This window comes from Takifugu flavidus, chromosome 11 (genome assembly GCF_003711565.1).
Source record: "Takifugu flavidus isolate HTHZ2018 chromosome 11, ASM371156v2, whole genome shotgun sequence".
Lineage (NCBI taxonomy): Eukaryota > Metazoa > Chordata > Actinopteri > Tetraodontiformes > Tetraodontidae > Takifugu > Takifugu flavidus.
The window spans coordinates 11,294,024-11,319,655 of NC_079530.1; the positions used below are offsets into that span (position 1 = coordinate 11,294,024).

General features: G+C 51.4%; 1 protein-coding gene across 1 annotated transcript; it reads right to left on the bottom strand.

The window, feature by feature from the left end:
* Positions 1–58: 58 nt before the first annotated feature.
* On the bottom strand, positions 59–23,706 carry jag1b (jagged canonical Notch ligand 1b). The gene is made up of 26 exons (XM_057046664.1): positions 23,354–23,706; positions 22,835–23,140; positions 17,252–17,303; positions 15,214–15,471; positions 14,656–14,716; positions 12,623–12,753; positions 12,412–12,531; positions 10,730–10,843; positions 10,543–10,656; positions 10,351–10,464; positions 9,875–9,921; positions 9,312–9,485; positions 8,783–8,933; positions 7,924–8,088; positions 7,734–7,847; positions 7,522–7,635; positions 7,010–7,123; positions 6,226–6,342; positions 5,158–5,185; positions 4,719–4,804; positions 4,029–4,142; positions 3,838–3,947; positions 3,082–3,315; positions 2,570–2,701; positions 2,358–2,499; positions 59–1,648 (listed from the first exon to the last, which is right to left on the bottom strand). The coding sequence occupies exons 1-26, from the start codon at positions 23,408–23,410 to the stop codon at positions 1,173–1,175; spliced, it is 3,645 nt and encodes a 1,214-aa protein (XP_056902644.1). The 5' UTR covers positions 23,411–23,706; the 3' UTR covers positions 59–1,172.
* Between the last annotated feature and the right edge of the window lie 1,926 nt (positions 23,707–25,632).

The window sequence follows — 25,632 nt, forward strand, 5'->3', positions numbered from 1 at the left end:
TTGCCAAGACCTCAAAGGGTTAACAAGTGAGATAAAAACACATTTGTCTGTAAGAGCCTTTTTATTTTTTTTCCTGTTTGAAGTGTGCACAGAAACGGCCGGTTGTTGCCGAGCCAGGCAGACTTTTCCATCCTTTTCCACAGTGTTCCCATTACTCTTCAAGTATTCGTGCTCCAGCGTGGGAATTTTGCTGACTAAGCAGATCGTGATGCGTCAAATTTCCTTTTTTAATGTGTTAAAACTGAAACTGCTGGAGGGCGTTTGTTCCCTTAATTTTAATCCATTAGTAGCGAGCAATATGTTGCCACCACGCGCGTCCCTGCCAGCAGCCGGTCGCTGCTCACCTCACTCGTCTGCTCGAGGTCCTGGCAACACATGAAATGTTAAATGGGGATTCGGGCCAAACGCGCCCGTCCTTTGTCTTAAATTTAGCTTCTAGAGAACGGTTCGGGGGAGAAAACGGAAAGCAATGGTAGGCTGCCACAGCTATCAAAACCTTCAAACTAGACAGAACATATAAATAAAAAGGAATGATATCTTAAGGCTCTTGATTATTAAGTTAATAAATCAAATATATACAATGATTAATAAAAAATGTACATATCTACATGTTCTAAATTGACAAATTCTTCATATTGGCAGCAAATGCTGACATTGAACCCCTCCCTCCCCTCCCCAAAATAAAAATAAATAATAAAGTTGATCTTTTTTCTTTTTTTTTTTCCTCATTTGACAGTTGCTCGAGTCTAAAGCTGAAAAGGCACTTTCTCAAAACAGAACTAGAAAGAATTCAAACATGCTACGGAAGTTAGCTCTAGTGTCGAACACGTCGGGTAGTTTCCTCTCTCGTCTTTAGTCGTCCGGCCGTCGCACCAGGAGCCGCTTCCACGTGTCCGCTAACGTTAAAGAGAAAAATGAAATGCAGACAAGGACACTTGCAACTACAGTGAAATGTATAGCGGTGCCTCGCGTCTCCAGCCAACCAAAGCAACTGTCACTGCCAGTGTAAGCCAGCTTGTCAAAACTTAAATTAACACGGGGAATATCTGAAAAGACTGCGGGGTCACGACTGACACAACAGTTTACCGACTACGCGTGCCAAAGCTCCCCGGCTCGCCCACCGCCGGGGTGTGAAGGCATAAGGCTTGGTTGCACAGCAACGCAGCTGTCTGCTATACAATGTAGTCCATCCTGTTTAGACTGTTTGCTGTCTCCAAGTCTCTGTTGTCCTGTTTATTAGTCCAATTAGGGCTTTTGGACGTGGAGTTGGGGTTGGAGACGGGCGTCTTCTCGTCCCTCTCCACCAGTGTGTATGCTGGCTGTTTGGCAAAGCGGCCCTTCTGCAAGTGCCTCTCCTTGTTGTCTTCATCCCCCTCGGGATGATTTGTCCTTATTTTGGCAATGATGGAGTTCTTGTTTTCATAGTCTTTGATGGCCACCGTGAGGCTCACGCGCTTCTCTATAGGGTTCTTGATCTGGTTGAGCTGCTCCCGCACGTTGTTGGTCGTGTTGTCCTCGGAGCCCGTGGCCGCGGCCCCGTTGTGGCTGCTCTGTTTCCGCCGGCGGCGCATGCACCACAGCAGGAAGAACACCAGCATGAGGACCCAAATGCCGATAAAGATGGAGCTGAGGAGCGGCACAAGGTAGTCTGGGGGCAGAGAAGAGGGCGAAAGGTCACAAGCAGCCGCAGGTGGGACGCATTCATTCACCGCCAAACAACACGGGAGGTTTTATTACAGAACCGCAGGGAGGCTCCTTCTGCGGTGCAACCTAACCTGCCAGCAGAAGCCGTGACGGCCGTCGGCTGTCGCCGCGCTGATGAATGGTGGACACATGCGGGGGCCCGAACCAGCCGTTCAGGAGTCTCACACTTGCTACTCTACTGCGTTTGCATTAAAAATAGAAAATGTACGAACACTACACATTTTACTCTTCTCACCACTGACAAATGAACCACGTTCTCTCTATTTCCAGGTATTTTCATCCCTCTGTATCAACCGCTGGTGTATTTAACAGATTATTATATAGGTGCTGTAAAACCACCTTCCTGTAAAGCAAAAATGTGGCTAGCCTCGACAAGAACCCGTAAAGATGCCATGTGATGGGAGCTGTAGACGGTCCAGCCCATAATAGGTGGGAGGGAGGGAGGGAGGGAGGGTGGGAGGGAGGGAGAATTCTTCACATGTACATGTTTTCCACCGAGCTTTTCATAGCTCCATCTCATCGCAACTTCCAAAAAAAGCAAAACAAAAATGAAGACAAACGAGGAGAAGGGACACACACCCATTTGTACACATGCAGGTTTGAACACGCCGCACATTCACAGGCAACGAGCAGAGTTTGGAGGCGACTCATACCGGTTTTGCTGGGGCTTGGCACGCGCACCTCCGCGATGGCGGTGAGAATCGTGTTGTTCACGTTGCGCTTGCTAACCAGGTCAATTATCCTGTCTGTGAGCTCTTTGATGGGGCTCCTGTCCAACTGGTGGTCCTCAGTAGACTACAAAGGAGGAGAAACCAACGTAACGTCTGCCAAGAACATGTGCTGCAGAAGATCAGAAGATACGTACGATGCAGACGTGGATTTCATTGCTGGCGGAGAACGAGGGGTCGCAGGTTATGGACACGGAATGCTCCAAGGAGAAATTCTTCACTACGTACAGACGCCTCAGCTGCTTGCACACGTCTTCAACGGTGGAGCCCTGGACGCATCAGAGGAAATGAGCATTAAACAGCCGTGGAGGGAAGGAAATAACGGGCGCTTTGGCAGGACGGGCGGCACGCTCGGGACGGGCGCCTCCCAACTCGGATGAGCGACCACACGCTGATTGTCACTCGCTGCCGTCACGCTCGTTAGGGAGCTGGCGAGTGTTGATGTCATGTGGTGACAGCGTTGCCAGCGGTCCCGTTCCCCACTAATCCATCTGATCCTGAAACTGATCCCGCCGAGGGGAAGCGGGGATGGCGTCGTGGAAGGAACCAAAGTTTGGTTCCGGTCCGTAAACACCAGAGCCGATACCGTCTAGCTCGGACCATGCTGGAGGGGCGGGGACATGACCACAAAACCCGCTGATCCACTCACTTGAGGCATGGTCTCCTTGTTAAAGGTGAAGGTGATGTTGGCGCAGCTGTTGTCCTGGTAACAGGAGCCGGGGCGGCATTTGCTGGGAGGCGGGGCGAAATTCGAGCATTGGCCAAAGCCCGAACATGGCTTCACAAAGCAGTGGCTCTCCAGGAGGGGGACGCAGGACTGTCCAGAAGGACACCCGTCCCGACCTTTGACACCTGCGTGACATGACGTAGGCCCACACCACATCTGGAGAGGAAACAGGACGGTGAGATGCAGGCGACATTCTGGTGATTTTAGGTCGGACTGGCGTCCACAGTACAACTTATCCTATCATTTTGCACACTGAAGCAGAAACTAATAAGAATTAAACCCATAAGACTTCAAATGTTTGGAAGCTCCCTGGGACCGCGTCTTCGTTGGGTCTGTCGGGCACTTGACCCAGTTAACGCGCTTCCTGTACCAACGCGCTCCCTTTACCTGGCGAGGCGTTGCCCTGAGTGGAGCCGCAGGACGGTGACGACGCCACCGCGGCCTCACCCCCACGGTGAGTGTGGGAGCTTCTGATGGTGCTGTTATGTGTTTAAACAAAACCATCCCACGCTCCTACACCAGCCCCACCCTGTGTGTTGTGGCTCCACAGGCCCGACCCGACAGCTCTCCCACACCAGCAAAATAACTATTTACTGACTTCTAACATTAGCAACAGGTGACGTCAGGCTTTCCAGCTGTAAAAGCAGCATAAATACTTGACTGAGAACGTTTACATACCTCTGTGCACACAACTTTCCCATTAGAACAGTGGCAAGTGTTGCAGTCTTCATCCCATTTCACTCCATCGAGGGTGACGTGTCCGTTAACAGAGCAAGGTTTTCTCATCACTGCGGTAGAAATGCACCCCTCATCTCAGAAATATGCTTCCATTTGATCATATGTGGACTATAATCATTTAGGACTCCTACCTTCATGACAGTGGGGGCCGGTCCTGTCTGGCGGACACAGGCAGCGGTAGCCATTAATCTCATCCACACAGGTTGAACCGAAGGCACATGGAGAAGACTGACACTCGTTAATATCTGTCACAGCAGGGGGGGAGAGCGAGAGGTAAAAAAAGAGCTCCCTTTTGGAAGGACGAGCACAGCCAAATATCGAGTTAAGCAGCGAGCATAGAAATCTCATTCCTACAAAGGTCACGTGTCATTTAAATCGTACGTACACACAGACAGCAGTTAATAAACACACGAGCGAACATGCTTGAAGTCAGCCCAGGAGGTTTCTCCTCATGCAGTTTTATTAAAAACAGCATCATTAGCAGGTATGCAGGAGCTACAGGCAGGACTTAGCAGAACAAAGGCTTTGCAATGGGAAAGAATGTGGCCATCTGAAAGCCGTTAAGAGGGAAAACAATCTGTAATCAGTGTCAGAGAGCACGGCTGATTAGCTGTTGGCCAGCTAAGCTGGTTCTCCCTTGGGGACATTAGCGAGGCCTGCTGGAGTGACACCGAAATGGCTCGGCCTGGCCCGCAGCCCAACGCAGAGATAATTGGCTGGCGAGACCTTCCATTTGGAGAGACCGCCACAGCGCGGGACCAACTCCGATTTAAGATTTAAACGCGGATCAGGGGCGAGGTGGAGGCGAGGTTAATACTCACTGATCCGACAGTCTGGACCTGCAAAGCCTGGGGCGCACTCGCAGCGGTACCAGTTCTCCCCATCCACACAGGTTCCACTGTTATAGCTGTGGGGGGGGGGAATCCATCATTTATGATGTGCATGTTTTATACATGCACAGATCATGCCAGCATGGCTGGAGTTTCCTCACAAGTCAAAACACAAATGTCATTCTTATTGCTCTCTAAAATAAGGTGCTAAGCGGTTTTGAGCACGCTCCAGCGGAATGTGGTTAAATAAGAGTCGCACCAACGATCTCACGAGAGAGTTCACTGACTGCATCCCAGGAATGACAGGGATGGGCGCACGCCCGCGTCCCGGCAGACACGCCGTGAGAGCGGGAGCGCGCCCGCAGGTGAGAAACTCCAGCGCTTGTTTCCATCTGTGCAAATCTACAGGAAATGTTTGGCTTCCACTTACCAAGGGTGGGGACTGCAGTCGTTGGTGTCTGGGAAAAAAGAGAGAGGAGAAATAAACAAAAGCAGGGAAGGAGAAAAGCATGTTGGTGTCTGGATGTTTCGTGCACGTGACAGCTAAGAAGCACGTCTCAGCTTGTGTTGTCAGAGGCGTGTTGGACGGTTGAAGCTGGACTCCACCTAATTATGGAGGCTCCTCACTGACAGCAAACCTGTGTTATGAGGGACATTTCAGCCCAAACTGGGCATTTTTGACTTGTTTTAACAGTATTTCCTGTCAAAACCTTCTCAAATACTGAAAACTATGGACTCAAATTATGGTTCATTTGCTGTGTGTAGAAAATACTGTAAATGTGTTTTAAAATTAACCCGTTTACTTTAAAAAAGAGGAACTTTGAAAAGTTTTTGTTAGAATGAAAGCAGTCGCTGTTGGCTGCAGCAGCAAACAGCTGAGCTCCCCCCCCCCAGTTCCAACCACCCTCACCTTGTCCCTCAGATTTAATCCCTGATCCGTTCCTGAAAATGTTGGGGAATTTCTTTTTTTGCCGGACGTATAAAGGGGAAAAGAATATGGGGGAGAGCTGCGGAACATGCTGAGATGTCAGTGCTTGGCCAGGAATGCAACGATGAGGGGAGACGGGTGTGTTGGACAAGAGAGAGGGGAGAAACATCTGTGTCCACTTTCCTGAGCCCACTTCTGCCTCCTCCTCCTCCTCGGCTCATGGCCGACAACAGCCAGCGGAAAAAATAGATTTAAGATTGCCGGGGAAATTCTGCTGGAATCAGACGCAGGACGTCACCTTTAGACGAGGTAGCTGGACATTTGTCCTCATGTAAAGGTCATAAACGTCCTTTGGCTGAGCCGCCCGGCCCAGGTGAGCAGCGAGGCAGCTTAACTTTGTACCATACTAGTTCTATCAACCAAGTTATTATCAGCTTTTGTTAAAACAGATCTGCAGCATTTAATCACAGAGTAAAACCCCAGCCGCTGACCTTTGACCCAGGTTTCAAAATGACATTTTTATTGTACACAGGTATGTTTTTTACTACACTACCTGTAGGGAGCACTTACTCTGGGTGCAGGTGGGGCCTTCCCAGCCTTCTTTACAGACGCAGGTGAACGACTCCCCCGCCACCACACAGGTCCCCCCGTTCTCACACGGGTTTGGAAGACAACTGGAGTTTTTGGCTGAGAAAGGTAAGAGATGGGGGGGGGGGGGTCAGTATTTTTTTGGGCAACAGCTACAGAAGCTTATTGATTAAATCAGCTGTCGCAGACATTAAAGAGTCACAGGAGGCTTCAGCTGATGTGGCTTTGATTTATTTTAGCAGGTTTTCATCTTTGTCCCGTGGAATCTACATTCCTGCACTCAGAGGAGTCAGTGCAATCAGGGACTTTAGGCAGACATCTGTCAGCACTCCCAGGAGGGGGGGGGGGTGAGGAGGAGGAGGGAGGTGAGGAGGGGAGGGAAGGTGGGAGGGAGGTGGGAGGGAAAGGAAGGGAGGGAGGGCAAGAAGGAGGAGGTGGGGAAGGAAGGAGGGAGGTGGGGAAGGAAGGTGAGGAGAGGGGGGTAAGGAGGGAGTGGAGGTGGAGAAGGGGGAGGTGGAAGGAAGGAGGGAGGAGGTGGGGAAGGAAGGAGGGAGGTGGAGAAGGGGGAGGTGGGGAAGGAAGGAGGGAGGTGGAGAAGGGGGAGGTGGAGGAGGAGGGAGGGAGGGCGAGGCAGAGCGCTGACAGCACGAGGGGATGAAAACACTTTGTGGCGCAGACGTCTAATCATTCCCGGAGGCTCCGCCCACAAACGCTCCAGGTGTGTCGGTGTAAAACATTAAGCGCGACCGCAGCGCCGGTGACTCACCGATGTTACAGGTCGCCCCCTCCCACCCCGGGGAGCACTTGCACTGGAATGTGTCGCCCTCGTCGTAGCAGGTGCCTCCGTTGTTGCACGTGGCCTCATCGCACTGGCTTTCCCCTGGAAGAGCAGCGGACAGGTTAGGCGGGGCCCAGGTAGGAGCCCAGGTAGGAGCCCAGGTAGGAGCCCCGGTAGGAGCCCAGGTAGGAGCCCCGGTAGGAGCCCAGGTAGGAGCCCAGGTAGGAGCCCCGGTAGGAGCCCCGGTAGGAGCCCCGGTAGGAGCCCCGGTAGGAGCCCCGGTAGGAGCCCCGGTAGGAGCCCAGGTAGGAGCCCCGGTAGGAGCCCCGGTAGGAGCCCCGGTAGGAGCCCAGGTAGGAGCCCCGGTAGGAGCCCCGGTAGGAGCCCAGGTAGGAGCCCCGGTAGGAGCCCAGGTAGGGTGCAGAAGGCCGCACAGCCATCAGCACCATACATGAGCCTGCACAGACACTGGTGGGTGTGGAGAAACGAGAGGCGCTTACGGGAGTGGCACGTCTTCCCCTTCCAGCCATTCTTGCACTCGCAGAAGAAATCCGTCACCAGGTCTCGACATGTCCCTCCGTTGTGGCAGGGGTTGGTGCTGCAGTCGTCGATGTCTGCCAAAGACGTTGAGAGCGGGATTTGTTACCGACCCGTTTAGGAAACACGGACCAGCCGCCCCGGCGGCGTCGTTAGCGGCGGCGTCGTTACTCACTCATCTGGCAGTGGTCGCCCTCCCAGCCGTCCGCGCAGATGCACTGGTACACGCTGACCTTGTCGATGCAGGTGCCGCCGTTGTGGCACGGGTTGCTCTCGCAGTCGTTGATGTCTGAAAGGGAGGAGGGAGCGTGTGACGTGGGCGGGGACGCGCCGCCGTTAGCGGTGCGCGGCGAACGGGGGCTTACTCTCGTGACAGTAGGTTCCTCTGAAGCCCTCCTGGCACTCGCAGGTGAACTGCCCCCCCGCCTGGCTCCGGCAGCGGCCGTGAGGTCCACACACGTTGGATGAAATGTAGCGCTCGCCTCCCGGAGTGCTGTTGGACGCCACGGCAACGGTGCAGCTGTCAATCACTGCAAAGACAAGCGGCGGAGAGTCAGCGGGGCGCGTTGGAACAGGCGCACCTTCGTAGCAGGTTTACTGACCCGGGTTTGACTTCATCCAGAAAAATAATTCAGAACCACAAGGTGATAAAAACTCTATTCACGCTTGTGCAAAAAAAGAACAACCTCTCTAACCAATCAGAAACAGAGATACATGGCGTGAAGCGGCGCTGCTTTCATAAGCAAAGCCGAGTGATCCGCTTCCCTGTCTGATCAGGTTGGGGGGGGCAAGAGCACAAAGAATCTCACCCTCTGGTATCTGACTCCGTGGTTGGTCCACTCACTCAATTACACACACACACACACACACACACACACACACACAGAAAGTGCATATTCATTGAGGGGGAAGAGAGAAGGTAGCCCACCAAGTCATTACTAAGAACACACACAGTGCTATCATGCCTCTGCCAGATTTTCAAAGAACTCAGGAGGGAAGAATCACTGGAAAAGCTTTACTGAGTAGATGTGTGTGTGTGTGTGTGTGCGTGTGTGTGTGTGTGTGTGGGGGGGGGGGGGGGGGGGGTGATGTGTACACCCTGGCCAGGAAACCTCAGTGTACTAAATTAAACATGGCCACTGGCCCTCAGATCGATTTACAACAAAGTTTCTACAGACAAAAAGGTTTAAGGCCCGTTTTTACTGGGGGGGGGGGGGGTCATACCTTTGCATGTGGTGGTGCGACAGTGGTCTTTGAGGTGAGAGCAGTTTTTACCCTCGTAGTCGTCCGGGCAAGCGCAGTAGTAGTCCGTGGCCAGGTTGAAGCAGGGCGCTCCGTTCTGACAGGGGTTGGGGGAGCAATAGTCGATGTCCAGCTGAGGAAGACGACAGGTAGAAGAGGAGAGGAGATGCTTGACTTCCTGTCTGCTGCGTTAAATAGAGCAAAACCCCGCAGCTCCCTCCCTGCCGGCTGTGCCAGGAAACAGCACACGCACTCGGTGAAAGGGGGGGGGGCAAGGCTGCGTCCTCATGTCTGGGATTCTGCATGGAGGAATGTACTGTATACCGCTGTAGCCAGGAGCAGCTTCAACAAAGCACTCCCTTTTGAAAAAATGGGACGACTGTGGAACAACAGTCATTTAAAAAGGGTGGAGCAGGAAAGTTCTACAATGAAGCCAACGACACAGCAGCCCCGGCAGAGGGGGGGCCGGGCCCCGGACACACGGGTCTCCTGTGACCGTGTCGCGTCTCACCTGGCACAGATTTCCTGAGAAGCCGGCCAGACAGAGGCACTGGAAGCTGTTGACTTCGTCCTGACAGCGGCCGCCGTTCAGGCACGGCGAGCTGGAGCATTCGTCGATGTCCTTCTCACAGTGCTCCCCGGAGAAGCCGGGTGGGCAGATGCAGCGGTAGCCATTGACCAGATCCTGAAAGAGAGGAGCCGTCATCGCCTGTGACATGAGAGGGAGGGGTCCCAACGCTCACCGTCACCCAAAGAACTAAGAGGGTGGGGGGGGGGGGGAGCAAGGTTAAAAGAACATTATCGTAGCTCTGCAATTATTTCAACACATTTTCCTGGCGTGCGCTCCAAACAATTATGTTTATTGTAATTTAATCCAGTGCGGTCGGGGCACTTTGTGTCCCTCCCTGAGAAACCCCTGAACCCACTCCCCTCAGATTTGGTTTCGCAAAGGAATTCTGCAACAATTCTGTCGGTTTGGGTCGGAGCAGCTATTTATACACAACTGCTGCAAAGGTCTCACTGGGAGACGGCGCAACAAACCCAGCGGCGGTACCGGACAGGACCGTCACGTACCTTACACGTTCCCCCGTTCTGGCACTGGTCCTTGCAGTCGTTTATGTCTGCACGCACACAGAAGAGAAAAAACAAGCGTAAAGATTCATTCTGAACCGCTTGACTAAACAGCGTGTCTTCAAAAACAAGCCCGTGCTTTATGGTTCCCATGCTAGGGGCCTTCAAAAACACGGAGCGCTCTGCAAAAGTTGGATAACGTGGCTGCAGAATTGGTGCTGCACAAGGGAATTGAGCAATCCCCTCCGCTGCCAAGCGAAACTAGTACTGGGATTGTATTGAGCCACTTCTAAATCACCACAGCTGTGGCCACACACAGGACTAATAATGATACTGCAGATTCATTTACGCTGCAGGAAAATGCTGCACTCATCCAAATCTTTGATTCAGGCCTTTATGTCAGACCCCAAACTCAATTAACAGAGGAGGAGGCCTTAAAAGGAGGGGAGGAGCTCCACAGCTGACGGTTTCCCACTGACCGATGTCACAGTTCTGACCAGTCCAACCAGGCACACACTCGCAGAAGTATCCTCCAATCAGGTTACGGCAGGAATTGGCGTTGACACAAGGCTTGCTGTCGCATTCGTTGGCGTCTGGAAGAGAGGGAGAGAAGATTTGTGGCATCTGCGAGTGCGGCTGACAGGCGCAACGTGCTGGAGAGAGAGTCTGACCTATCAGGCAGGTCTTCCCCATCCACTGGGAAGGACAGTGACACTTGTACCCGTTGACCAGGTCCTGGCAGGTGCCTCCGTGGTTGCAGGGGTTCGGAGCGCAGTCGTCAATATCTGGGCAGAAGGAATGCGGTTATTCCTAAAGGACTTTGGGTGCTTAATACCTGCAGCTGGAGGGTGTTCGTACTGATGGTGCAGGAGGGGCCGCTCCAGCCTGGCGCACACTGACACTCGTAGCCTTGGCTGGTTTCCGAACAGCTGCCTCCATTAGAACAGGGACTGGACAGGCAGGCGTGTTCCGCTGCGAGGAGGAAAGGACGGAGACTTCAATCCCAACAAGAACATATACTGTTCATCATTTATTAGGACGCTGTGACACTACACAACTGATGGGTGTACACAGGGGGGCCCTCGCGCCCATCAGCTCACACCCCTCCTCCTCCTGGGAAAAACCTCCCGCTCAAAATCCCCCTCCATCTCGCTCATTATCCAGCCAGCAGACCACACCGCCAGGAAATCATCTTTCATGCTAAGTTGACCCGACCGCTGCAGCGTGACTTCCCTCTGACGCCCCGCCATTCTTCTGCCAAGGGGCAGCACAAGAGGAGAGGCTGGCGGGAGGGCGGGGGGGGGCAGGAAGGGGAAGGCGTCCACCCCTCCTTCATGGAGCAATCAGGGATGAGTGAAGCACCAAGAATTAATGAGCCACTCTTGTGATAACTGGGTGGCTGCAGGTGATCTGTGGTATGCAGAGGGAGGACAGAGGGACAGCGGGGTGGACGCCTGTCCTCCGCGCACCAATCACCTACGTCTCCCCGGGTCTGAGGGACTTCCTGTTACTAAGGGCACGAGTTCTCTGACATCTCTGCAGTTAAGCTGTCAACACGCTGCGAGGCTCAGATTTAATGAGGAAAAACAGCATCTCCACGGTGTTTGCAGCAGCTGAGGCCTCACGTCCACCATCTGTCCGAGAGCCCGAGGAGAAAAGGGACGCCACGGCGTGGGGGGGGGGGTGGAGTGGAAGCAGATCACTGCCGTGTTCCCACCTTCTTCACACTCAAGCCACCTTTGACCCTTTTTCTGTAAACTCAGCAAGTCCAAAACGTTTTAACCCACGAGACAACAAATGAAATCATTTTGGTTCATCAAGGATTTGTGAAGCGGAAGGCGACCTGCAGCCAGGTGGAAGCCTCTGCCACCTCCCCCCAAACCTCACCCCGAGGCACCAGGGCTGACCCCTCTGGTGCTGTTGGACTTGGCAATGCCACCGGTTCTGTTCATAATTTTATGGATAACAGTTGTAGGCACAGGGACAGACAGAGGGATCGCCAATATGGCGCCAACATCACCATCGTCATGGATACAAGATGGCTGCCGATGCACCTGCGTGTGTCTAACCCCGTTTCAGATGGACCCCCTCCCCACCGGAAAGAGGACCCGAGGAAGACCGAGAACAAAGGAGCGCCTCGGAATACTGCCAAGAGAGCAGGTACAGAGGCCCCGGAAAAGCGGAAGGAGACGGGACAGGACGGGACGTCCGGTTCCGTCCAGTGTGGAACCGGACGCGTTCATCGGCACCGTAACTGCAGGACAGCGCTGGCGAGGCCACGGACCCACAGATCTCAATCACACAACCTCACTGGTAGTTGGGAGAAAGTGGATTTTTCATGTTTCCATCCAGAACCAGCGCGTATTAAATCCATGGAAATAAGAGTTAAATTAAATGAACTTTAAATGATCTTGGACAACATTAAGGAAGGAAAAGCTGCAGGGAACAAAAGTCCACAGCTTATTTCCCAATTTAGCTTTTTGATCAATAGATTAAAGGGAGGACGGTTCGTTATCGGGCTGAGGATCTCTGGCACTCACCTCTCTCACAGTTGGCGCCTGAGTAGCCCTCAGCACAGGTACACTGGTACTTGTCAGGTCCTGTGTTGATGCACGTCCCTCCATTTAGACATGGCTGGTGCGTGCCACAGTAGTTCAGATCTGGGAAAGTTTCACACAGCTTTAGTTTGTTTGCACACAACACGGGCGGCTCCTACAGCAACTGCAAGTGAAATCAGAGAAGGGGATTAACCTTTATCGCAGAGGTGGCCGCCCCAGTTGGTGTCGCACAGGCACTGCCAGGGCTCCACACAGGTGCCGTGCACGCAGCCAGGGTGGGGGATGCACTTGTCACAGTACTGGCCCTGCCAGCCATACAAACAACTGTAAGACACACAGAGAGCCACGCACAAAATGATCATCGGCCCAGGGACACACTTCACAACAACATGTGCAGAAGATTCAAGCTAAATCATTGGAGAAAAACAGTGAAAACAATCTGAGGATCGATCTGAGAACGCTGATAACTTAATCTGATGATTAATCCAAATTCCTTCACTGGAAACGCAGCAATAATCGGATCCCAACGAACAACTTTCATCACGGAGCTGCGCTGTGAAAACAAAAGAGGCACTTTTCTCCCACTTTCAACTGGGCTGGGTTTTAGAGGACCACAAATGAATCTTAAATACTCACATGTTTATGTAACAGGGTTCAAAGAATAGGAGAAACAGAGGACGCATATCTGGCTATTGAGCAAACAAAAGAAATACCGAACGACAACGGCCCTGGGACCTGGAGCACGGCTAACATTAGCATGCGGCCAGACACTCCCATTGACACTGTGCCTGTGGTTTGGCAGTGGCAGAAGGTTTGGCGCTCCTCTCACATGTTTCGGAGCAGCTCATCCTGGTTCCCATGAGTCTGAAGGAGCAAGGCGTGAGCCCCGAGGCTGAGAAAGGGACGGAACTTACTGACCACTGAAATAGCCAGGCCCATAATTACGCTGATAACACTGACCTTTTTATTTCCCGAGTCCCATAATTAAGATTACCATCTAGCCTGGCTGATAAATCCACCTCTTAAAAGTGACGAGGTTCCACTACAGCTGCTGTAATAGAGCCGAGCGACAGGAAACACAGCGGCCCTCTGGGGGAACGGCGTCCTGATTAGCTTGGAGAAACGTACTGCAGCAATTAACGCGGCAGTTAAGTAAATGCCAGTCTGTGATTCAGAGGCTATTCTTAAAATTGTGCTAATTCTCTCCCTAAATGGCAGAACCTCCTGTCCAAAGCAGGATAGCAAATCATTTAGAGTTATTACACAGATAAATTAGTGGGGAATGCGACATTACATCATGCAACACTGACAGATTTGAACAGTTAACAGGCTGCTTGTTCTGGCCATTTTTAACATTGTGTCTGTTTCACTGTGATTTCTCCCAGAGTAACTTATTAATTCCACAGCGCAACACTGAGCCTTCTTCATCCCACTAAAAATCAGTGGCTGTTGACCAGAAAAAGAAGCAAGTCACAGAAGAATTGCTCGTTAGGAGAGTTTTCTCTGCTAAAGCGCCAAACCCAGATCGAGAAATGCAGCCACACCTTTAAAGACTAAAGCAATTCAATCTTTTGTTCCACCAGTGGCCACACAAGCGCTTACAAGTAACCTGATGATGTCAAAACCTTGGGAAAAATAACAAAGCCGCAGCACAGAATGAACAAACCCGATCGTCCCTGCGCTTGATTTATAGCCAAATCAGACAACTAAGAAAGCAACCAAAGCTGGAGCTGTGGGAAGAGCCGGGCCGTGCAGGGCCTGCTCCAGGGAGGGGAGCGCGATGGAAGGGGGTTAGTGCACACAGCCCTCTCTTCTGACATCCTTCTGCGCCCAGATTTCCTCAGGCGATGTGGATGAAGAGCATTAGGAAGCCATTAGCTGTACAAACAGCGTGAGCGGAGGCTCCTGCAGCCGTCACGGCCCGGCTCGGGAATACCTGCCACGCTAGAGGGACACACACGGGTCCCAGCGTGGACTCGGACCGGGGGCCGCGGCCCTCAATCAAGGACGCCAGAGACTCGAAGCTGAGCTTCCTGGCGCAGACCCGGGGCATGCACAGGGAGGGGGCGCACCACGACATTATCTGTCTGAGCCACACCACACGCGTCTGGCAAGAGCGTCCGTCATAAATTCAGGCGGATGAACGAACCATGTTTGACGTCTGACACAGGAAAAGTGCAGCGACAGCAGACGGATAAATCACACAGGGCAGCTTTGGTGACTTACTTGCATCCTCCTGGCTCCTTACAGGATCCGTGTTCAGTGCTGCAGCCTTGTCGACATATAGCTACAAGAGGAGGGAGAAAATAACGGCCTGGTGACTGCGTTCAAACTTAGCTCCATTTTTATTTTAGCACATTTTAATTAAAGCAGTAAATCTAATATAATTACTGTCCTCCATAACATTTCATTATGCGAGAACAAACACGGCTGTCTGCAACAATCAATCTTGCTCTGCGTTGAACAGTGGAATATCTGAGAATGTGAGAGGCGCTCGGGCCGATTTCCTGCAGGGAGGGGGGGGTTAAAGTTTATTCCTAATCATACAGAGACTGAAAAGCTTGATTTGAATGGAGACGGAAGAGGAAAATGATGCGAGGGTGCAGGAACAAAGGCCTCCTTTCACTGGGATCACACAGCAGACAGTGTATCAGCATGAATCACACATTACAGTGGTGCTCACTTCAGAGGACTCATTCATAGTCACAAATACTAATACGGCCGTCTGGAGCTGCCGTCTCCATCGCTGCTGATATCATCCGCCCCGACCCGCTGACCGCTCACCTGTGTTGCAGTCAGGTCCGGACCAGCCTTCCAGACACGTTTTGTTTCCATTGTAGTCGCAGGTGTAATGCCCGAAGAATTCGTCCCTGGGCCGGCAAAACTTGTTGCAACCAAAGCCGTAGTAGTGCTCATCACAGATGACCCGGATCTGGTACTCGAACTGGGCCACGGGTCCGTTATGGGTTAGCTTCTGCCACTGTGGGCTTGGGTTGATCATGCCAGAGTGGGGGGCTTTCTCTATTAACCTCCCATCTGCACCTAAAATGGGGGAAAACAGGCTCCATCAACACAGAAAAGCCAAAAAAAAGCAGCTGTAAAACTGCAGGTTATTCGAGATTAAAGCAAACACGAACAGGGAGCACCGTCCGTTCTGCCCCCCCCACGACGCTCCACGCTTGGGTTCTGACTCTCAGGTTTACAGCTTGATATTACTGGTTTCAGATGCTGCCCTTTGCATCTGCTCAAGTGCGGACAGAACCGCAGCCACCATAAATTACAGCCCAGGAACCTCGATGCCACAGGCAGCGCTGGGACGCCTGCCAGTGTGCCATCAGCGCATTTTCCCAAACGTGCATTCTTGCGCTACCAGAGGTTGAAATATGTCCACAACAGACTCCTACAGACTGCTAACTATAGCATCTATGTGGCGGGGGGGGCCGTCCTGCGTTGTGATTGTGCAAAAGTTAAACACACACAGACCTAGACCCCGAAACAGGCGTATTTTCAAGTCAAACAGGAAGCGGCCATGACGCTGTCAAAGGGACAAGGCCAGACGAGAGAGCCAAGGCTGCGACGACACACAGCAAACACAAACAACGAGTGCTCGGCCCCATCGCACGCCGACCACCAACTCCGAGACTCTCTCTCGCTCTTCCACCTAGAGGAGCAGGAAACTGGCCGCGGCGGCCGTTCGGCGCCCGCGGGAGCAGAGGTGAGCGACCGCTGGGTGAATCGCTCTTCTGTGTGCTGTGATGCAATGCCCCCTGTCATTTATTTACCACAGTGGGTGTGTGTGTATATTGGGGCTGGCGTTGGTGGGGTGGTGGAGGGGGGGGGGGGGGGGGTTGCACATCACAGTGCCCGGTCACATTTCGCAGCGCTCTGGAATCCAGAGCTCAACCGTGTGGCATTTCTCTAGCGTCTGCTGACCTACGCTGTCAGGAGTAGCATGTCCGTGCTACCTGCTGCCTGGCTCAGTGCTCAGCATAAATCACACACGCTTTAGAAAGCTCAAAGAAAGGTACCACTCTGGTCCCAAAGACCCCCGCTACACAGAAAGCCCTTTGAACCAACCACTAGAGGAGTTTCCACATATACACATGAATCTTTTTTGAAAACGCTGCATTAAAAAAAAAAAGCTAAAAGTGAATCCACGTTCCCATTTGGATAGTGGACGGATTAACATGGTTTAAAAGCGGATGGTTTAATATCTGGACAATCACAACAGATGAGGCAATCGGAGCTGGGAGCCGGCCTGGAGCGGCTCAAGAGGGGCTTAGCCAGCATTGACTGTGTTCATTCAGGGGGCTTTTCACACCAGTGTCCTAATAGTTCTCTGGGGAGCGGCAAATACAGCAGAAAAGACAGAAACCCCATTGACCTCCATCAGACCTGCATAAACAAGGCCGTCCCATCATGGCAACTATGGTTCAGGTACAGAGCCGCCTCTGCTCCTGGCGGAGGGACCAGCATCCAGCTCCGGATGTTTCCAACAGTACAGCAGACTGGGTGAACTGGCTTTGATGGGATGCTGGTCGCAGATTCACCATCAGGCCAATCAAAACACTGTGCACCACTCCCCTAGATTTCCTTCCCTCACCACTCCTCGTCATCCTCCTCCTTCCTCCCGCCTGCTTCCCCATCTTACAGGCACCTGTCAACACACTCTCTCAGGACAGGACACACACGCACACCCAAAGGACCAGAGCAGGGAGTTCAGAGAGAATAAACTTCCCTTTGTGACCTTCAACGACACAACTTCTCCCAGACCGGGGTTGGGGGGGGGGGGGGGGGTTGCCAGACGTGCACAAATACTCACCGCTGGTTTCATTGTTGGAGTCGAAGGCTTCCACTATCAGAGTGTAGGATCGCTGTAGAAGAGAAGACAGAGATCAAAGGGAAGGTTAGCAGGTGCCACATCATAAAAGACATCTATAAACCTTAATATTCAACAATACAGCGTTTTAGAAGCAGAGAAGGCTGATTCTCATTTGGGACTGTTCAGGCTCGCCTCGAACACAGCCCCAGATGTTTCTGCTTTAACGAATGTCACAGTGAGCATATTTTCCTCTCCAAACATTTGTTTTTAGGCGTTAAACAAAAAAAGATTTCCCATGACCTCACTGGCCCTGCCAATGTTTTATGTGCCTCTCATCAAGTTAGCCCGAAGCTCCGGCCAGTACGCATGCTTCTACCTGTTAACATGCTTGTGTGGCCTCGGAGGGCTCTGTGGTGGCAGCGGTTTCCATGGTCACCCTCCAACAGTGAAACCAGACAGCTTTGAATAATGAGTCGGGCAGGTTTGAAAGTAAACCAAAAAAAAGAAAATGGGGCACAGAAGCGACACTGACGATAGGGCGCTTGAAATATATCTTCCTCTCAAACACCCACTGCTCTCTGCAGAAAGAGTTTTTCCACATGGTTAAACAGTGTGGCGAGAAGTCAGCAGACGTTTTCCAGTGTTCTAAGAGAGCACAAAGTCGGTTCTGTTGTGCAGCGTACGTAGGATTTCATATTAAATTTATAAACCCCTGGTGCCACCAGGAATGCTGTGAGAAACCCAAAATGAAGTGCTTACAGAGACGACCCTCAGCCCAAGTCATCGCACGCAGAAAAATGAAGTGACAGCAAAAGACGTGTATGTGACGGATGGCGAGGTGGGCTGCAAGACAGGAACGAGAGAGACTTCTACATTTCACTACCCCCCCCAAAAAATGCTTTGTCCAATTCAGGCTCCGTTGTGCTCACACCAATATCAGCTTACACGCTCACACAGTCATGAGGGAGCGAACAATGTAGCTGCGAGCGAGCGAGCGAGCGAGCGCCGCAGACTCACGGGGAAAGTATTCAACTGTGAGAAAGTGTAACGCACTCGCCGCGCTGCAGCGTCCATTAAAACACCTCCTCGACACACGCACACGCACACACACACTCACGCACGCGCACACACACACGCACGCGCAGCGGTAAGTTGGTGGTAAACAAGCGTGCGGAGGAAAGCCCCGTGTTCACTCTCCAAACAGAGAAAACTGACTCGGGGGTTTCAAGGCTTCACCTTTTCTATGAGTTCCTGTTGCCAGGAGACGCGTTTGTCATCCTTGGCCAGTTATTTCAGCAGCTATTATTTTAAACAGAGCTCATCAGCTGCCCAGGACTCGGTGTGTTTTGACTCACAAGTGGCCGCGGTCACCTGACGCAGAACTCGAGTAAATGAGTCAGCAGTAATGTGATCCCCGATCCTCGACGTCAACCTGCAGCCACTTATATCAACACTATAAGAACAACAATCCTTTTGGGGACTTTACGCATCAGCCCAATGCAGCTACGCATTTATTTATTTATTTGTGTGTGTGTGTGTGTGTGTGTGTGTGTGTGGTGTGTGTGTGTGTGTGGGGGGGGGGGGGGGGTGTGATTGTCAGGCACAACACCCCCCCGAGCATGACACAGCTCATTCATTTGAGGAACTCAAACGTAACGTCACCCATCAGACGTCAGCTGCGTGGGCCATCATCTACAGACATTTCACATTATTGCAACATTGCGTTTGTGCGGTTTTGACTAATATAAACCACAAAAATGAAAAAAAAATGAAAAAGTCTTGCATTAGAACATCTGCAACGAAGTCAACTTTGATTGACCTTCCAATCTATGCGAGCATGTTTTGAAGTTATGGTTTTACTGGCGATGGCTGGAACGGCGAGCGCCTGCCAAGTGTAACAACTCGGTTCACCTGCAACCCTCCGAAATTACAAACTGTGTCCGGAGCTGACAGGGTTGCTGAAAGGGAAGAATCTAATGGGTTTCTGGTCGATTCCCATGACAAAAATCAACAGGAACGCGGCGAAAACACCCTTATCTCAGATGGGTTTGGTCACGCATCAGCATGGAAGCTGTGGCAGCCATGTGATGATCAGCCCCAGGTCACGAAAGCAGCAGGTGAACCCGCTCAAGGTCAAACATAAAGAAGAGCGTAATACGCCCGTTTATGGCTCACCTGCCAAAACACCCAAACTTCTACTGTCCCCCTCGCGACGCCACTCCGGCTCCATCGGAGCAGCAGCCCTGCTCTTACTGGCTGCTCGGCTCCAGACTGAATAACTGCTTCCAGAGAGGGAGAGATACCGCCTGGCTCCTCGTTTACCAGCACTCCATAACTCCCAGGCTGTTATCAGCTCTGAACCGTCTGCCACTGCCAGGTTCACTTTTCCCAGGCTCACAGCTGACTTGCAGCTTCTTTTTGAAGTATACACACACACTCACACGCACACACACACTTCCCAGGGTTATAAGTGTGGCCATATGTCCTTATCTTTCCTGGCCAAGCAGACAATGTCCAAAAGACAAGCAACACAAGCAGGGAAGATCGTTCCAGTTTGAATCGACTTGCCAAGGAACACTGCTGAATCCTTTAGTAGGGGAATTTTCCCCCATACACACATACCGTACACACACACACACACACACACACACACACACACAGACGCACAGTTCAGGCTGAAAATGGACCCACTGCTGTATCATTACAAGGTAATCTAACTAAAGACAAAGAAATGTCTCCTGGAATAACAGAACAAAGCAGCCAAAGGTCCAGAGGAAATGTCAACAATCCCGTCAGAGGGATGTTGACCTTCTGTATCGGTTTTCCTGAGTCAATCACTTTAACAGTATCAAGCTGAGATCCAACCAGTCGTTGGGTCGACCCTGTTCTGCCGTAAAGGCCGGTGACAGAACAACTGTCAGGGTCGCCTGAAGAGTCAACGGCCACGCCGATGAAGCAGGGACCAGCTGCACCGTTTCCCCCGAGAGGGCTTCATCCAAATAAAAACAGGAGGGAGGGTCGGTTATTAAATAACCAACAGGTTATTAAATTATACTGTGAAAGCTAAAGCATCTTCTGAGGAACAAGACATTTGTCTGCCAGATAAAACATGATGTGGCAGATTGCGTCTCCCTCGCAGAGCAAACAAACCGAATCAGTAAAAGGAATTAAAATCAAGCGTGGAAGTAAACACGAAGCCCGCCTTCCTCTCGCTAAGGTCATTTACCATAAAAGGGAAACAAAACAAGTAGAAAAATAAATGTAATTTCTACGCGTGTCACGCTACCAAACCGTCTGGAACGACGCTGAGAAGCACTTGAACTATTACGCAACGCCGCACTTGCACAAGAACACCGAGAAAGTTCTAAAGTAGAAGACCGGGTGAGTCAAAGTAAATGGGAAGAAAAAGGACAGCTTTCCTTCCGCCTTTCACTGGAGTAACTTGCACTTAAATGCCACATCAGAGCAGACTAAATAAAACAAACATGTCATTACTGCCACAGCTGGCGGCAGAACTGGGCCTCGAGGCTGAAGCGACTATTGTTTCCCAGCTCACCTGATCTCCGCTCTCAGACAGCCATGGATGGTCAACAAGTGAGTCACGGCGGAGCTAGCATGTAGCTAGCCTGGGAGCACGCTCCGGGCTTGAGACGGAGGGAGGAGACGTTATCCAATATGAGCAGAATTAAATCCGATATCGGAATCAGGATGCCTGATCAGCGAGATTTGAAACGAGGCCGCGGCGCCTCTCAGGTCCAATGTAAACTCGACGTGTCCGATCCCAAAACACAAAAGCTCTCCCTTTCCTTCTGGTACAACACTGGGAAAATATGCTGAGATGGCCACGGGGGCAAGGTCACCGTTTGCCTGCGAGCCAACTTCATCACTGCTGAGTCTACTACAACTGCTTCCTGTTGCTTGGCCTGCGCTGGCATTACAGCTGCACGGCCTCCATTATGCTCTGTAATCCTCGCCGCAGTCACAGAGGGCACGCCATTGTCCTTGCTTGATACACTGTGAAGGCCCTCACTCCTGCGTGGAATTAAAAAAAGCATGAAGCAGACACTATTGAACCGGCCGGGGCTCCAAAGAGGTCCGCCAGACGGTATTGAGCTGGACACTTGGCTCCGACCCTACCTGATCCGTGCACATGTGTGCAGCCTCATTAAGTGCAGCGGTTACTGTGGGTGGCAAGGTTAAAGCGATGAAATGCCTGGGGTCCAACCGAGCATGACTTAAACAAAGCCCTTGGCCCGGACAGGAGGCCAAATTCATGCGGCCCGCAACCGAGGCCGAGGGGGGGGGCGCGCATGAACTCGACGTACCCGAGATCTCACCCGCACCTCACTGCTGTCTGTCCACAGCAGCCAATCAACTGATGACAAGAGCAGAGTGGTATCGCATCCTGAGCCGGTGACAGTTGGTGGGCTCAACGCCCTACAGCGATTCCCAGAAATCCCTCGCATTTTCAGCCGATACGCCACAGAACTCGCAGATCTCGCCGTGCGCCGCCGCCAGCACAACCGTGTAATTTCTCCACCAACATGCACATGCAGCCAATCAGCAAATCACCAAAGGAGGATGAAACTAATCCGCCCTGGAGTGTTCATGCCAACGGCGTGCTGCCATAGCGTGAAAATAAACAGAAACCTTTGTCTTTATTTAAAAAAATAAATAAATAAAGGGTGTGAGGCACCACAGAAGAGTGAAGGAAGAACTAGAGAGCAGATCCAATTGCATGTTACCCTGCTGAGGACATTGTTTTACATGCTATCATTGCAAATCTCCACGGTAACACGCCAGAAATCACAGCACACAATGCCTGGAGCCACAACACCGACTTCCATCGGGATTGAGGTAAAAATAGCCTTGATGTAATTGGACACACACATACCAGGGGCACTGTGCCTTTCACCCATCAGCCACGGCGCTGGAGACTCAGGGGCCGAGCTGGGGCCCCACAGGCTCCGCGAGCTTTGATTCTCACCAGGCTGAGCTGCTCCAACACGGCAGAGTCAAACAAATATCTGGACTACGATGCTCAGGACCCGTTTACCCTGCCGAGGTGAGGCGACGCGGAGGAAACCCGAGAGTGGCTTCCTAACTGTGTAGCTGTAGCGTGGTGCAACATGAGGAGCTGCTGGGGAGGGCCAGACAGGAGGGGGGGGGCTGTGAGAATGTGGTTCACCAAACTTTCATATCTGTTGAATCAAGCAGGATGGAACCTTCTGAGAATACGGTGTAGAGGCACGGAAGTGAAACGCACTGAAATTTGTGGTTTTAGCTCCTGATCTTTTCATAGTGAAGAACTCGGTTCTGGGGCCTGATGGAGCAAAAACACATGCACCTGGTAAATTGGTGCAGATAATGAGGAGGTCCTTCGTCAAAAGGGGAATTCACAGACTCCAACCAAAAAGAAACCATGTTTGTTTGCTTTCTATCCGGTTCTCGGGGAGGGAGAATGACTGACAGACAGTAATTGCACAGAATTGCCCTTCAAACACTTTTTTTTTTTTTTTTTTTTGAAAATGTAGCGCGTCTGGGCGCAATTTATTTTGTGTGTATTTAAAGTGTCCAACTCACCGGCCAGGCAAAACTGAAGGGCAAAGTTATCCTGGATTTGTCATTCCTGACAGAGCTCTTCAAAGAAAACGTATTCCCTCCTAGGACAGGCGTAGATCCCATTCCGAAGCTGCAGGGCCCCCCAGCCGAAACTCTTGACTGGTATTCCTTCAGGCAAACTTTAAAAAAGGTATCGCACTCGTCCCGTGTGCACTTGCGGTCCGCCGTGTTCCGTGCGCCGTCGCAGCACATGCCGCTCAGCAGCTCCCCGTTCACATTGTGCATCGACAAGATTTGCAGCTCGAATTGTCCGGATCCCTCTGACACCTGTGGGAGACACGACAGCCGATTCAAAGCCGCGAAACCGTCAGAAACCCGCACAAACGCGTCCCGACTTTATCCGCGCTTGTTAAGAATTGCTGCTGGACTCTCTTTATTTTAGGGTATCATGGCCGCGCACATTTAAGGCGACGCGGCACGCAATCAAAGTGCTTCCAGGCAGCTGAACCGAGTGACCCTCGGACGACGGAACGCACGTACCTGCGCCAGAAAGCAGAGGAGGAAGGCAGCAAGCACGGAGCCCAGTCTCGACACCATGCCTCCGGACTGCTGTTGCCACTCGTTTGCACTATTCGTTTGGCCGACACACGGCACCAGAGCTCTCCTCTGCTCTGAACATGCACAACTGGAGGCCAACTAATACTTTAAATCAGCGGAGCACAAGTTCCAGGTTCATAGACGAGCTCTTCCCCCGCTGCGTCCTTCAAGCCTCCCCGAGCGCGTCGTCGTTTTTCTGGCACTTTCCACTTTGTTATGTGGAGAAAAATGTAACTTTTCCTTACACAGTGGCCATGCGGCAGCCGAGCACACTGCTGACTGACTGAGAGTTGGCCAGAGCTGGATACACAAGTTCACCAGAGGTGGGAGTGTCTGCGGCGCTCCGCGGCTCCATATTCATGAGGAGGCCCCGGTGGGCCCGCCCTCCATCATGGGGACGGAGCTGCTCGCTCAGGCCTCTGTGGCCGCGATTCTGGTGGAAACTGAGGCTGCACATGATCTGTGACCTGGAGTCCCATTGATCACCAGAACTCATCACGATTCCCATCCAAAATATGAGCAGCCATAATTGATAAGATGAGCTTTTACCTCCTGCTGATTTATGACCAACTGGATGATGGGCCGGCTGAGTTGATGCTTCCCATCTGCATTAGCAGCTCCAAATCAGCTAGAATGCAGAATGAGAGTGTGAGACATTTTGGTTTCATCCGAGGACATCCTTGATTTTACTGACAGTTATTATCTACTGACAGAAATTTCAAAATTCAACAAGTTGTTCCTACATCAGATTGTGTATGACCTTATATAATGTTTTTTTTAATTTAATTGTACTCTTTCTCCATCTGTCACACATGATTATTTATTTATGTAACAATTCTTTATTTGATTTTGGAAGGTTTAGCATCCCTAAATAGGTTTTTCTACCCTAACGCACCCCAGAGTACTTGTGGACTCTCTTTAGCCAGTTTTAAAACACACTCTTGGTTTTTAGGATCACTGATGTCTGGCCTGGTTGCTCCCGTGTTCAGTGTCGAACTCCTGAAGACGCTTTGTGTCATCCTTTAAAACTTGAGATCGGCCATGTTGCTGTGCACGGTGACATCTGGGGGTCTATTAAATCAATTTTTCTTACACTCTGGTGTCAAATGGTTAAACATTTACAGCATAGTGATTGTAGGTTTCATGATTTGAAACAGTTGCTTATTTATATGTAAACTTAAAGCCATCCTCTAACCTGTTTTATCACTGTATAAACCTGGAATGTTGCATAAGTCTAGTATGATTTACAGACTTTTTCATTTCTTCATTATTATAGGAGCGTATATGTTAATGCCTGAGTGTGTGTTTACAGTGTTTGACGGTGCCTGATGTCATCAGCCGTGCACACTCAGGCGGCCCGGACCTGCGCCGCTGCAGGTGTTATGCCTGCTCGAGGAATGTGACATGTTTCAGACCAGAAAGCAGTTGTTGAGCCCAGAGCTCCAGCGAGGCTGAAAATCTCAACCTCATGTCGAAACCTTCTGAAAAGTTGGTGTGATGTTTTAAATCTGTCACCCTGACGGCACAAGTGCAGGAGTTGCCTTCGCTGTCGCCAAATTTCTGCCGGCTTTTCGGCTGCTTTCTCTTTGTACTCTTAAAATCTTAAAGTAAAAGAAGACTTCAAATACGTCCATCGTCCTGCCGTGGATCGTTGTTCCAGGGTCACAGTTGGGACCGAGGAGCAGGACGATGACAGCCTGCGGGATGATACCAGCTCTCCACCGTCCTTCTGGTGTCAAAGGGCGACCGGCAAGGAGATAATCTGCAAACTAGATCAGTGATTAGATGCACACACACACACACACACACACACACACACACACACACACACACACACACACACACACACACGTGGGAACCCCCTCCGGTCCCTGTGGTTAGTGATTTGTGTGGACCAATTACAGAGGTCAGTCAAAGGGTCACAATCAAGGAAACACAGTTGGAAACGGCGTTTTTACATGGAGAGGAGCACATCAATCAGTAACTCATGTCAGGTTTCACCACTTTGCTTTATAGGCCTTCACAGTCATCTCCAGCATCTTTGTATGTGTTTGAAACTGATAAGAAGACAGATCTGGCATTTACTAACTTTTTTCCATAGAATGCACAAAGTCTAGTTCATTGCCGTCACTTCAGCAGTGAAGCAAAGAACTTATCTTATCTTTATGTTTCAGAGACACAAAGATGTGAACGGTAGCACCTGCGGGGTTCAGCCTCACATG

Bases quoted from the DNA above. Each gene is read 5' to 3' on its own strand.
- jag1b (XM_057046664.1), bottom strand. From the start codon at position 23,410: ATGGTGTCGAGACTGGGCTCCGTGCTTGCTGCCTTCCTCCTCTGCTTT. The intron at 15,472-17,251 runs GTGAGTATTTGT...CCCCCATTTTAG, and splicing joins CTCCAACAATGAAACCAGCG to GTGCAGATGGGAGGTTAATA. The intron at 1,649-2,357 runs GTATGAGTCGCC...CTCTGCCCCCAG, and splicing joins GCCAAGCCCCAGCAAAACCG to ACTACCTTGTGCCGCTCCTC.